The following is a 15,000-nucleotide window of genomic DNA, read 5'->3' on the forward strand; positions in this document are numbered from 1 at the left end:
AAAAGAAGTTGTCCCTCATGTTTTTTTAAAATTTCTCTCCTCACACCTTAAAAGTATGCTCTCTAGTCTTGAAATCCCTTACCCTAGGGAAGGGATACCTGTCTTTCCCCTTATTTATACCCCTCATGGCTTTATAAATCTCTGTAAGGGTCACCCCCTCAGCACCTACACTCTGGTGAAAAAAGTCCCAACCTCTCCTTATAACTCGAACACTCCATTCCCAGCAATATCCTGGTAAACCCCTTCTGAACCCTCTCCAGTTTAATAACATCCTTCCTATAACTGGGCGACCAGAACTGGGCACAGTGCTCCAGGAGAGGTCTCACCAACGTCCCTGTACAACCTCAACATGACGTCCCCAACCCCTACACTCAAAGCTCTGAACAGTGAAGGCAAAATGTGCTAAACGCTTTCTTAACCCCCCCCCCCCGTCTAAATGTGACATAAACTTCAAAGAATTATGTACCTGAAGCCCCTAGCTTTCCTTTCTTTGTAATTTGCCTTTTCATGGGATTTGGCCGTCGCTGGCCAGGCAGCATTTATTGCCCATCCCTAATTGCCCAGAGGGCAGCTGAGAGTCAACCACATCGCTGTGGGTCTGGAGTCACATGGAGGCCAGACTGGGTCAGGATGGCAGTTTCCTTCCCTAAAGGGCATTAGTGAACCAGATGGGTTTTTCCTGACTATCGACACAATGGATTCACGGTCATCATTCAATCCTTAATTCCAGATTCTTTTTATTGAATTCAAATTCCACCATCTGCCGTGGCGGGAATGGAGATGGAGCAGTTTAGGCCCATATTTTCTGGAGTTCAGCAGAATGAGAGGTTTCAAAGGTGCTGAAGTGGATTGACAATGTAGGGATGGAGAGCTTATCCACGTGGGGCAATCTAGAATGAGGAGTGGTAGTTTGAATATGAGAGCTGTCAAGTTGACAAACAGAGATGTGGAGAATCTCGGAATGGGTGGGGAATCTGTGGGATTCAATCCCTGAGAGTGCAAAGGATGCCAGGATATTGAATAAATTCAAAGACAAAAGAGGAGTTCAATTAGTAACGGGTGGGAGGATGATGGAGAATGGGCAGGGATTGTGTCCTTGGGACAGAACAGACCTGAGGGCTGAATGGCCTCCTCTTACTTTGGGACCGGATGTTCCTCCTGAACGTGTCCCAGCCCAGCTCAGGGTTGGCTGAGGATTGCGCTGGCAATATAGTCAAATAGCTGCGATTCCAGAACCCCTCCCCTCCCCTCCCACCACCACCACCCCCAAACCCCACATTCTACCCCCCACCACCACTGGCCGTTCCCGGTGCCTGCGCACCGCAGCCTCTGGGAGGCTCACCTGCATCATCTTCCTCTGCAAACACCACAATGTGTATTCCGTTTATATCATCCTCCTGGAGGGAGAGGGAGGGAGGGAAGGAGAGAGAGAGAGAGAGAGGGAGAGCAAAATAGTGAGGGAGAGTGACAGAGAGAGAGAAACAGAGAGAGTGGCAGGGAGGCAGAGAGAGGGAGAGAGAGAGACACAGAGAGAGAGAGACAGAAACAGAAACGGAGAGAGAGAGATGGTGAGAGAGAGAGACAGAGAGAAACAGAGAGAGTGGTAGGGAGGCAGAGAGAGAGAGAGAGAGAGAGACAGAGAGAGAGAGAGACAGAAACAGAAACGGAGAGAGAGAGATGGTGAGAGAGAGAGAGACAGAGAGAAACAGAGAGAGTGGCAGGGAGGCAGAGAGAGGGAGAGAGAGAGACACAGAGAGAGAGAGAGAAACAGAAACGGAGAGAGAGAGATGGTGAGAGAGAGAGACAGAGAGAAACAGAGAGAGTGGCAGGGAGGCAGAGAGAGGGAGAGAGAGAGACACACAGAGAGAGAGAGACAGAAACAGAAACGGAGAGAGAGAGATGGTGAGAGAGAGAGAGACAGAGAGAAACAGAGAGAGTGGCAGGGAGGCAGAGAGAGGGAGAGAGAGAGACAGAGAGAGAGAGAGAAACAGAAACGGAGAGAGAGAGATGGTGAGAGAGAGAGACAGAGAGAAACAGAGAGAGTGGCAGGGAGGCAGAGAGAGGGAGAGAGAGAGACAGAGAGAGAGAGAGACAGAAACAGAAACGGAGAGAGAGAGATGGTGAGAGAGAGAGAGACAGAGAGAAACAGAGAGACAGGGAGGGAAACCGAGACAGAGGCAGAGAGAGAGAAAAACAGAGACAGCAAGAGATGGAAAGTGAGACAGACAGAGAGAGAAAGAGAGAGAGGGATTGAAAAGAAGTGCAAATGAGATTTCAGTGAGCTTAATGAAATAATTCCAGAGGCTGGTATCCCGTCACCAAGCCCCACTTTATTTACACACGGAGAGCCTTCAACACTGACCCAGCTCCATCAGACCAGCTCTCAGAGTGAGCAGAACTCCCTGACCCTCCCAGTTTATATCTGTCAGCCAGGGCTCCCTAATTGGGCTGGGTTAACAGCCCCAATCAGGGAGACCATATTCTGAGAGATGGCCCTGGCTGGCCTCGTTCCAATCGCTACAGGCAGTCTATCCCCCAGGCAGTGAAATTACAGCGAGAGATTATTGTGAAGATATGGAGCTGGAAAAGGGTCGGGGGGGACTTACCCAGGTTTCATACATGCTATCGGGCTTCAGCTTCCGGAGGGTGGCTCTGAAATTAAACAGAACGTCAGCATTTCTGTCACAGGCAACAGCACAACACTGGCTCCAAGAGAGTGAGCAACACTGGGTTAGACACGGAGTAAAGCTCCCTCTACACCAACCCCATCAAACACTCCCAGGGACACAGACAGCACAGGGTTAGACACAGAGTAAAGCTCCCCCTACACTGCCACCCCCATCAAACACTCCCAGGGACAGGGACAGCACAGGATTAGATACAGAGTAAAGCTCCCTCTACACTGTCACCCCCATCAAACACTCCCAGGGACAGGGACAGCACGGGCTTAGATACAGAGTAAAGCTTCCTCTACACTGTTCCACCATCAAAGACTCCCAGGGACAGCATGGGGTTAGATACAGAGTAAAGCCCCCTCTACACTATCCCCCATCAAACGCTCCCAGGGACAGGGACAGCACGGTGTTAGACACAGAGTAAAGCTCCCTCTACACTGTCTCCCATCAAACACTCCCAGGACAGGGACAGCACGGGGTTAGATACAGAGTAAAGCTCCCTCTACAAAGTCTCCCATCAAACACTCCCAGGACAGGGAGAGCACCAGTTTAGATACAGAGTAAAGCTCCATCTACACTGTCCCCATCGAACACTCCCAGGACAGGGACAGGGACAGGGACAGCATGGGGTTAGATACAGAGTAAATGTTCTTCTCTTGCTCCCAGCGGTGAGCTGTTCCTTGTTTTATTTTACCTTTTATGCTTGTTCACATAATCGATGATTTCTTTCTCTGTGTGTGTCTTTCCTGGCAATGTGTCAGATTCATCCATGAAGGGCTCGTAGAAATCGATTTGGTTCAATTTGAGATCGAGATCATTAGCTGCCTGTGGAATGGAGACGGCTGGGTAAATAGCAGTATGATGCAGATGCAATTCAGTACAATCATCACTTTCTCAATTCAGTACAATCATCGCTCTCTCAATTCAGTACAATCATTACTCTCTCAATTCAGTACAATCATCGCTCTCTCAATTCAGTACAATCATCGCTCTCTCATTTCAGTACAATCATCACTTTCTCAATTCAGTACAATCATCGCTCTCTCAATTCAGTACAATCATCGCTCTCTCAATTCAGTACAATCATCACTTTCTCAATTCAGTACAATCATCGCTCTCTCAATTCAGTACAATCATTACTCTCTCAATTCAGTACAATCATCACTTTCTCAATTCAGTACAATCATCGCTCTCTCAATTCAGTACAATCATCACTCTCTCATTTCAGTACAATCATCACTCTCTCATTTCAGTACAATCATTACTCTCTCAATTCAGTACAATCATCACTCTCTCATTTCAGTACAATCATTGCTCTCTCATTTCAGTACAATCATTACTCTCTCAATTCAGTACAATCATCACTTTCTCAATTCAGTACAATCATCGCTCTCTCAATTCAGTACAATCATCACTTTCTCAATTCAGTACAATCATCGCTCTCTCAATTCAGTACAATCATCACTCAATTCAGTACAATCATCGCTCTCTCAATTCAGTACAATCATCGCTCTCTCAATTCAGTACAATCATCACTTTCTCAATTCAGTACAATCATTGCTCTCTCAATTCAGTACAATCATCACTCTCTCAATTCAGTACAATCATTGCTCTCTCATTTCAGTACAATCATCAATCTCTCATTTCAGTACAATCATCGCTCTCTCATTTCAGTACAATCATCAATCTCTCAATTCAGTACAATCATCGCTCTCTCAATTCAGTACAATCATCAATCTCTCAATTCAGTACAATCATCGCTCTCTCATTTCAGTACAATCATCACTCTCTCAATTCAGTACAATCATCGCTCTCTCAATTCAGTACAATCATCGCTCTCCCAAATCAGTACAATCATTGCTCTCTCAATTCAGTACAATCATCGCTCTCTCATTTCAGTACAATCATCACGCTCTCAATTCAGTAGAATCATCACTCTCTCATTTCAGTACAATCATCACTCTCTCAATTCAGTACAATCATCACTCTCTCAATTCAGTACAATCATCGCTCTCTCAAATCAGTACAATCATTGCTCTCTCAATTCAGTACAATCATCACTCTCTCATTTCAGTACAATCATCACTCTCTCAATTCAGTACAATCATCACTCTCTCAATTCAGTACAATCATCGCTCTCTCAAATCAGTACAATCATCGCTCTCTCAATTCAGTACAATCATCGCTCTCTCATTTCAGTACAATCATCACGCTCTCAATTCAGTACACTCATCGCTCTCTCAATTCAGTACAATCATCACTCAATTCAGTACAATCATCGCTCTCTCATTTCAGTACAATCGTCACGCTCTCAATTGAGTAAAATCATTGCTCCCTAAAATAAAACAGAATAGATCCTGCGTTCATGTCAAACAGGCAGCCCTCCACATTGAATTCTGTTGCACTGATTACCCAATGTCTTTTCAATTTAATCTTTATCAGGAGCAATCATCCTGTCGCTCACTTCAGATTGAATCATCCCTCCAATAATCTCTGACAGATACACTGCCTTCAGCATGGATCACGGAAAGCTACAGACGGCTCGAACACAGCAAGCTCCAACCTGGTGATGAGCCACATGAATCGTGGGTTTGTTCGGGTGATAGTGCTTGTCAAACGCTAGTTGCTGAGCCATTGGCTGTGAGGAGAACTTTCCCGAGAGTTACAGCCACAGCATTGCCCACAACCAGCCGTGATGGGCAGGCTGTTAGCCCAGATTAATGTTGTATTTATGGGACAGAATTTCAGAGATATGACAGAAAGATTCATTGGCCTAGTCGTCAACATGGATAGAAATGGGGAAGCGCGGTGGCAAGGTGGGTTAGCGCCGCAGCCTCACGGCACCAGGGGCCCAGGTTCAATCACACTCTCGGGTGACTGTCTGTATGGAGTTTGTACATTCTCCCCGTGTCTGTGTGGGTTTCCTCCGGGTGCTCCGGTTTCCTCCCACAGTCCAAAGATGTGCGGGTTAGGGTGGATTGGCCGTGCTAAATTGCCCCATAGTGCCCAGGGATGTGAAGGTTAGGGTGGGATTGGCCGTGGTAAATTGTCCCATGGAGTCCAAGGGATGTGCGGGTTAGGGTGGGTTGTCCGAGGTAAATTGTCCCATAGTGCCCAGGGGTGTGGGGGTTAGGGTGGATTGTCCGTGCTAAATTGCCCCATAGTGCCCAGGGATGTGCAGGTTAGGGTGGGTTGGCCGTGCTAAATTGTCCCATAGTGCCCAGGGATGTGTGGGTTAGGGTGGGTTGGCCGTGCTAAATTGTCCCATAGTGCCCAGGGATGTGCAGGTTAGGGTGGATTGGCCGTGCTAAATTGTCCCATAGTGCCCAGGGATGGGTTGGCCGTGCTGAATTTTCCCGTAGTGTCTAGTCACTTATTGAGGAGAAGGATGCAGTGACACGCCTGAAACTCACTCTCTTGTTAAATGTCGCATAAAAGGCGATATACGGCTGGAACACCTCAGCTGCTTCTTTGTAAGCTTTGAAATCTGCGGGCAAGTGAAAAAGCAGAAAATCAATCTTCTATCAAACATGCGTGCACCATGCTCGGGGCAGTGTAGCACTGTTCTATATCGCTCGGGTACGATGCTCTTCAGAGAATCTCTCTGCCTTCAACCTCCATGTGATCACCTCTAAATCTGCAATTATTCTGTGCAGAATACTGGTCACCCTTTCTGTGGGGAGGATGATACCAAACTGGGAAGGGCTTGCAAAAGATTTACAAGGATGTAATCGACACTGGAGGGTTTGAGCTATCGGGAGACTATGGATAGGAGAGTGCATTTTGTCCCTGATGTACGACTCAGTGATTGTATAACTTCCATCTAAGTAAGAGTCATCGTGTCATAGAGCTGCACAGTACAGAAAGAGACCCTACGATCCAACCCGTGCATGCTGACGAGATATGCTAAATTAACCCAGTCCCAATTACCAGCTTGTGTAGATTATAAGGAAACTACTAGGAGATAATGATGGGTCGTGCGTGGGCCCAAGATTCGGCAACTGGGGTCCAACATGGAGAAGAGAGAAATTGTCCATTTTGCTGGGAAGAATGACAAAAACCTATCACCTGAGTGGCAAGAAGTTGCAGAGTGCTGAGATGCAGAGGGATCTGGGTATCCTCGCACACGGATCACAGAAGGTTAGCGTGCAGGTGCAGCAAGTAATCAACATGATGTAGTTCATTGCGAGGGAAATGGAATGCAAGACTGGGGAGGTTGTCTACATCAGTTACACAGACATTGATGAGATTATATCGGGAGCACTGGGGACAGGGCTGGTCACTGTACATTCATTAATACACTGGAAGCAATTTAGAGTTGATTTACCAGATGAGTTCCTGGATCGAATGGATTGCCTTTTGAGGAAGGACCAGATACACTCAGCCTGAGGAGTTGAGAAAGGGTCAGAAGCAACTGAATTAAAGCAGGGTCGGGGGGTGGATCTTCACAGCATGGGTGGGGATGGGATCTTTCCTCTTGTGGGCAAACCAAGAGCTAAGGATCTCTGATTAAAAAGGAGGGGGTTGAAACACTCATTTAAAACATTTTTTTTGTGCGTTTTTGGACTTGCTTTCCTCAAAAGACAATGGATGCAGAATCCTTAAACATTTATAAGACAGAGTGGAGATAGAGTTCATTAAATGTTAGGGGACGAGCGATTCTGCTCATTGGGAATGTACTCATTGGAATTTGGAAGAATGAGGGGACATTTTATAGAATTGGAGGGGAGGGAGATTGGGGGGATTAGGGATTGGAGGGGCGTGGGTATTGGGTGGATGGAGATTGTGGGATTGGGGGAATGTGAGATAGGAGGGGGTGGATATTGTGGGGGAGGGGGATTGGGGTGATCAGAGATTGGAGGGGGTGGATATTGTGGGGGAGGGGGATTGGGCTGATCGGAGATTGGAGGGTGTGGATATTGTGGTGGAGGGGGATTGGGGTGATTAGAGATTGGGGGGGTGTATATTGTGGGGGAGGGGTTTGGGGAAATTAGAGATTGGAGGGGGTGGATATTGGAGGAGTGGGGGTATGGGGGAATGAGAGATTGGAAGGGGTGGATATTGTGCGAGTGGAGGTATGGGGGAATGAGAGATTGGAGGGGGATTGGGGAAATTAGAGATTGGAGGGGGTGGATATTCTGGGGGAGGGGGATTGGGGAAATTAGAGATTGGAGGGGGTGGATATTGTGGGGGAGGGGGATTGGGGAAATTAGAGATTGGAGGGAGTGGATATTGGGTGAGTGGGGGATTGGGGGAATGAGAGATTGGAGGGGGTGGATATTGTGGGGGAGGGGGATTGGGGTAATTAGAGATTGGAGGGGATGGATATTGTGGGGGAGGGGTTTGGGGAAATTAGAGATTGGAGGGGGTGGATATTGGGGGAATGGGGGATTGGGGGAATGAGAGATTGGAGGGTATGAATACTGGAGGGGAGGATTGGGGGGATTAGGGAACATAAGGGGTGGATATTGAAGGGGACAGGACGTTAATGGAGGGAATTGGTGGGACAGAGGAGAACAGTTAGTCTGTATTCCTGCAGCAGAGGGGAAGGTGGGAATACAGAATGAACAGAAGGAAGCTCCTTGAGCCTGGATTTGTAAAGCAGCCCCTTACGTTCAGAGTCTTCATTCTTGAAGTAACCGACCAACTTGGGCTCATCATCATCATCTTCGAAAACTTCAATCTCGCCTTCATCATCAATCATCTCTATAGGGTCTTCGAGAAGCTGGAGGGGGTCAGAGAGAGAGAGACAGACAGAGAGAGAAGGTGAGAGAAAGGATGAGAGACAGAGTGTGAGTGAGAGAGGGAAGGAGACATAGAGAGATAGAGGGAAGGAGAGACAGGGAGGGAGACAGAGAAAGAGAGGGTTAGAGTGAGGGAGAGGGAGGGAGAGGAGGGAGACAGAGAGAGAGGGTGAGAGTGATGGAGGTGAGAGGGAAGGAGAGGGAGGAGGGAGACAGAGAGAGGGTTAGAGTGAAGGAGAGGGAGGGAAGGAGGAATACAGAGAGAGTGGGTTAGAGTGAGGGAGAGGGAGGGAAGGAGGGAGACAGAGAGAGTGGGTCAGAGTGAGGGAGAGGGAGGGAAGGAGGGGGACAGAGAGAGGGTTAGAGTGAGGGAGAGGGAGGGAAGGAGGGAGACAGAGAGAGAGGGTTAGTGTGAGTGAGAGGGAGGGAAGGAGGGAGACAGAGAGAGGGTTAGAGTGAGGGAGAGGGAGGGAGGGAGACAGAGAGAGAGGGTGAGAGTGAAGGAGAGGGAGGGAAGGATGGAGACAGAGAGAGAGGGTGAGAGTGAGGGAGAGAGAAGGAAGGAGAGGGAGACAGAGAGAGAAGGAGAGAAATAAAGTGACTGGACTGTCTAAATCTTTGGAGGAGTCACAGAGAGAGAGAGAGAAAACAGAGTGTGAGCGCGTGAGAGAAACAGAGTGAGAGCAACAGAGAGAGAGAGAGAGAGAAAGGGAGTGAGAAAGAGAGAGAGAGAGACAGTGAAAGAGAGAGAGAGAGAGAAACAGAGAAAGAGGGAGTCAGAGATAGAGACAGACAGAGTGTGTGAGAGAGAGAGACAGACAGATGGAGAGACAGAGAAAAGAGAGAGAGAGAGAGATAAACACAGAGAGCTTGGGGGGTGGGGGGTGGCGGTGGGAGGGTGGAGATGAACTAAGCTGACTGTGGGTTTGGGATTGATGGGCCCTGAGCAGTGTGGATGAGAAGGTGGTTAAAGGGTTAGGAAACAGAGGGTAAGCGTAGGTGGGCATTTCTCAGACTGGAGATGAGTTGAAAGTGGTGCTCCTAAGGAATCAGTGTTGGGACCGGCTTTTGTGGATTTATAGAAATGATTTGGAGCTGGGTGTTGAGGGCGGAATCTCTAAATTGGCAGATGATGCTAAGCTTGGGAGAACAGGGAATTGTGAGGGTGAGGATGGGTGATTTCAGCGGGACATTGACACTCAAAGCAGATGGATTTCGAAGCCGAGCAATGTGAGGTAATACACTGTGGTAGCTGAAACAATACAGGCTCAAGGGTGCAACTCGGAGGGGAGTGCAGGAGCAGGGAGACCGTGGGGTTCATGTCCATGAGCCTCCGAAGGTGGCCAGGTAAAGTCAAACAGTTATTAAGAAGGTTTATAGGATCCTTGGGTTTATAAAAGGCGGCATAGATTATTAAAACAAGGAAGTGAAATTACAGCTCTACAAATCCTGAGTCTGTCCACATTTGGTTCTGTTGTGGGAGCCTTATTTGAGGAAGGTTGTTAAAACCCAGGAGGGAGTGCAAAGGAGATTTTTCAGAATGATACCAGACATGAGGGATTTTGGATCCAAGGAAAGTTTGGAGAAATTGGGCTTATTCTCCTGGCATTGAAGAAAGTGAAGGGGTGATCTTCCTGAGATGTTCAAAATGATGAACAATTTTGACAGGGTTAAAGAAGGATATTCTGTTTCCACAAGTTGTTATTTCAGTAACTGGGGGTGGGGGCGGGTGGGGGGGGGGTGCGGTGGTGGTGGGGGCGTCACAATTTCAGAGAGAGCTTGGAGCGATGCGGAAAGCCCTGCTGGGAGAGTGGTGCAGGTGGGTTCTGTGGGATGTTTCAGACAAAAGTTGGTTACAGATTTGAAAGGGGATAGTAGGAACTGCAGATGCTGGGGAATCTGAGTTAACAAGGTGTGGAGCTGGATGAACACAGCGGGCTAAGCTGCATCAGAGGAGCAGGAAGGCTGACGTCTCGGGCCGAGAATCATCTTCTTCTGAAGAAGGGTCTAGGCCCAAAATGTCAGCTTTCCTGCTCCTCTGATGCTGCTTGGCCTGCTGTGTTCATCCAGCTCCACACCTTGTTATCTCAGATTCCCCAGCATCTGCAGTTCGTACTATCTCTGTAACAATTTTAACCTCACTGTGAAGCCTCTTCTATAGATTTGAAAGGGATGGATTTAGAAGGCTATGGAGGTAGGGGTGGAGGATGGGACTAGCTGGGTAGCTCTTTCAGGAGCCAGTACAGACATGGTGGGGAGAATGGCCTACTTCTGAACCGTAAAATTCAATACACTAACTGTCCAGACAGTCTGATACTGGAGGGGGATCAGAGAAAAAGAGAAATACTGAGATAAACTGACTAAATAGTCTGAATTTATAAAGGTTCAGGGAGAGAGAGAAAGAGAGAGAGAAAGGAAGAGCAAGATAGAGGGGGAGAGAGAGATAGACAGACAAACCAGACTGCATGCACATGCTACAGAGATCAGAAATGTGCACGGTGCTCCGGGTGTGGGTCTAACTGAGGGATACAGGGACCGGAACTGTGCACCGTGCTCCGAGTGTGGGTCTAACTGAGGGATACAGGGACCGGAACTGTGCACGGTGCTCTGAGTGTGGGTCTGACTGAGGGATACAGGGACCGGAACTGTGCACGGTGCTCCGAGTGTGGGTCTAACTGAGGGATACGGGGAGTGCTGCCTGTGGATCTTTGGTGAATTTCTGCAGAGCATCTTGTAGATGGTACACACTGCTGCGACTGAGCGTCGGTGGTGGTTGGAACGGTGGGCTGCTTTCTCCTGGGTGGTGTCGAGCTTCTTGAGTGTTGTTGGAGCTGCCCCGATCCAGGGGCAAGTGGGGGGTACTCCATCGCACTCCTGTCTTGTCGATAGTGGGACAGGATTTGGGGGAGTCAGGAGGGGAGTTACTCGCTGCAGTATTTTCGGCTCTGACAGGCTCACAGTGTCTCACTCTCCCCCTCGGTCTGTTCGTCTATCCGGGAGTAGGTGAGGTCACTCACGTCTAAGAGGAACTCCACAATGGTGTCAGCGGCCATCTCTCCATCATACTCGATCACATTGTCCTCCTTGAAGACATAGATGCTGCCTTCCTCAGTCAAACCTGGGACACCGCAGGTGGAGGGGAGAAGGAAAGGTGACTGAGTGATCGCTGACATTGACAGCACCCTCTGTCCCTCCGTCCCACAGCCGAAGTCTACCACATCCCTCACTCTTCAATCCCTCCTGGCACTCTCAGAGAGACCGATGCAGTAGGCAGTAGGTGGAGGTCTGCCCTCAATGTGTTGTGTTCTGCCCATCAACTTCCTCTGGCTGCTATCCCTCTGAAAGACCTCTACTTCTATGCCTGCACAGCCTTAGCAGCTCGCCTCAAGGGCCCCTCACCTCCCCCGAAGGGTCAACTCCTCAGCCCTCATCGCTCCTCAATTCCCCTCCAATGACTTCTCCTCATCTCCCCTCCTCTCTCTCCCCTCACTCACTCCCCTCATTTGCAAACACTCTTCCTCCCTCTGCGGCCATATCATCATCTTCCTTCGTAACTCGTCTCCTGTCTCCATCTCTCCTCGGGTCCTCTCCAATCTCTTGCCCAGCCTTTACCTCTCCTACCCACTCTCCTCCCTTTATTCCACACCCCTCCTACCCCTCCCATTCACTCCCCTCCTACTCCTCATTCCTACTCCCTCCACGCTCTCCCCATCTCCTCTGCCACCTCCCTACCCTCCCACTCTCTCCTCCTTCCTCCCTCACCGCATGTCCCTTTGTCCCCTCCCACTCCCTCGCCCCATTGTGCCCCTCCATCCCTAACCTCCTCCCATTCAGAGTTACCTCTCCCAAAGGGTACTCACCCAGTTTCTTTGCAACAGCCTCATCCTCCTCTGCATCGACCAATCCGAAACCAATATTTTCGTCCTCGAGGACCTGTGCTGCAAGCTGAAGGGAGGGAGGGATGGAGGGAGAGAGGGAGTGAGGAGAGATAGAGAGAGAGAGAGAGAAAACATGATGTTTACCATCAAAGGTCTCCAACTCCTGCTGCACTGTCCATAGCTCAATATCAACCCAAAACAGAGACAACACGGGAAAAACACGGAGTAAACACGGATAAAATACGGACAGCACAGGCACACTACGAGCAGAATGAACACTGACCAAATGCAGACACAATGCAAAGAGAACACAGATCGAACATGCACACAATATAACCCGAATACAGGCACAACATACCACGAACATGGACAGATCATTGAACATACATGGACCCAACAAAGACACACCATGGGCCAATCACAGGCTGAATATGGACTAGACATCGACCCAACAAACATAAAACGTAGACAAAACATGTGGGGGTCACAGACCTAGCTCAGACAGAGCATGAAGAGAACACAGATCTAACATGGACCTGATAGAAAACAGACCCATGAAAAGAGGCAGAACATAGACACATCACACACACAGAAACACACATTCACAGATACACACAGATGACCCTGACCCGAGCCCGAACCCTAACCTAAACCCTAACACTAACCCTAACCCTAACCCTAACCCTAACCCTAACCCTAACCTTATCCCTAACCCTAACCCTAACCCTAACCCTAATCCTAACCCTAACCCTAACCCTAACCTTATCCCTAACCCTAACCCTAACCCTAACCCTAATCCTAAACCTATCCCTAACCATAACCCAAACCCTATCCCTAACCGTAACACTAACCATAAGCCTAACCCTAACCCTAATCCTAAACCTATCACTAACCCTAACCCTAACCCTAACCCTAACCCTAACACTAACCATAACCCTAACCCTAACCCTAGCCCTAACCCTAAGCCTAACCCTAACCCTATCACACTAACCAAAACCCTAAACCTAACTCTAACCCTAACCCTAACCAAAATCCTTACCCTCACCCTAAACCTAACCATAACCGTAACCCTAACCCTATCCATAACCCTAACCCAAACCCCAACACTAGCCGCCCTGACACTGATCCGAACACTAACCCCATCGTGCTGACATTGATCCGAACCCTAACCCTAACCCAAACCCTAACCCTAACCCTAAACCTAACTCTAACCCTAAACCTAACCCTAAACCTAACCCTAAACCTAACTCTAACCCTAGCACTAACACTAACCCGAAACCTAACCCTAACTCTAACCTTACCCTAACCCCAACCCGAAACCGAAATCTAACCCTAACCCTAAACCTAACACAAACCCTAACCCTAACAATAACCCTAACCCTAACCCTAACCCTAACCCTAACACTAACACTAACCCTGACCCTAACCCTAACCCAAGCCCTAACCCTAACCATAACCCTAACCCTAACCCTAACCCTAACCCTAACCCTAACCCTAAATCTATCCCTAACCCTAACACAAAGCCTAACCTTAACCCTAAGACTAACCCTAACTCTAACTCTAACCCTAACCCTAACCCAAACCCTAACCCTAACCCTAACCCTAACCCGAAACCTATCCTTAACCCTAACACAAACCCTAACACTAACCGCACTGACACTGATCCTAACACTAACCATATCGCCCTGACACTGATCCTAACCCTAAACATAACCCTAACCATATCCCTAACCCTAACCCTAACCATAATCATAACCCTAACCCTAACCCTAAACCTAACCCTAACCCTAACCCTAACCTTAAACCTAAACGTAATCCTAAACCTAACCCTAACCCTAACCCTAAAAATAATCCTAACCCTAACGCTAACCCTAGCCCTAACCCTAACCCTAACGCTAACCCTAGCCATAACCCTAACCCTAACCCTAACCCTAACCCTAACCCTAACCCTAACCCTAACCCTAACCCTATCCCTAACACTAACACTAACACTAACCCTGGCCCTAACCCTAACCCAAACCCTAACCCTAACCATAACCCTAACCCTAAACCTAACCCTAACCCTAAGCCGAACCCTAATCCTAATGCTAACCCTAACCCTAACCCTAAGCCTAACCCTAACCCAAACCATAACCCTAACACTAACCCTAACCCTAACCCTAACCCTAATCCTAATCCTAACCCTAACACAAACCCTAACCCGAACCCTAACCCTAACCTTAACCCTAAGACTAACCCTAACCCTAACCCTAACCATAACACTATTGCTAACCCTAACCCTAATGCTAACGCTAACCCTATCCCTAACCCTAACCCTAAACCTAACCCTAACAATAATCATAACCCTAACCCTAACCCTAACCCTAACCCTAACCCTAACCCTAACGCTAACCCTAACACTAACCCTAACGCTAACCCTAACCCTAACCCTAAGCCTAACCCTAACACTAACCCTAACCCTAACCCTAACCCTAACCCTAACCCTAACCCTAACCCTAACCCTAACCCTAACCCTAACCCTAACCCTAACGCTAACCCTAACACTAACCCTAACGCTAACCCTAACCCTAACCCTAAGCCTAACCCTAACACTAACCCTAACCCTAACCCTAACACTAACCCTAACCCTAATCCTAACCCTAACCCTGCCACAAACCCTAACCCTAACCCTAACTCTAACGCTAACCCTAACCCTAACGCTAA

The 15,000-nt window shown here is 48.4% G+C and overlaps 1 protein-coding gene across 1 annotated transcript in view; it reads right to left on the bottom strand.

Annotated features, from left to right (window-relative positions):
- LOC125449617 (calsequestrin-1-like) overlaps positions 1–15,000 on the bottom strand; it is a 39,208-nt gene that overhangs the window by 19,853 nt on the left and 4,355 nt on the right. Inside the window, exons 2-8 of the mRNA XM_059642862.1 lie at positions 12,280–12,364; positions 11,437–11,537; positions 8,289–8,400; positions 6,089–6,162; positions 3,370–3,500; positions 2,607–2,652; positions 1,343–1,397 (exon numbers count right to left, since the gene is read on the bottom strand). Coding sequence (XP_059498845.1) covers positions 1,343–1,397; positions 2,607–2,652; positions 3,370–3,500; positions 6,089–6,162; positions 8,289–8,400; positions 11,437–11,537; positions 12,280–12,364 — 604 coding nt within the window. The remainder of the gene's footprint in view (positions 1–1,342; positions 1,398–2,606; positions 2,653–3,369; positions 3,501–6,088; positions 6,163–8,288; positions 8,401–11,436; positions 11,538–12,279; positions 12,365–15,000) is intronic.

This window comes from Stegostoma tigrinum, chromosome 46 (assembly GCF_030684315.1).
Source record: "Stegostoma tigrinum isolate sSteTig4 chromosome 46, sSteTig4.hap1, whole genome shotgun sequence".
In the NCBI taxonomy this organism is placed as follows: domain Eukaryota; kingdom Metazoa; phylum Chordata; class Chondrichthyes; order Orectolobiformes; family Stegostomatidae; genus Stegostoma; species Stegostoma tigrinum.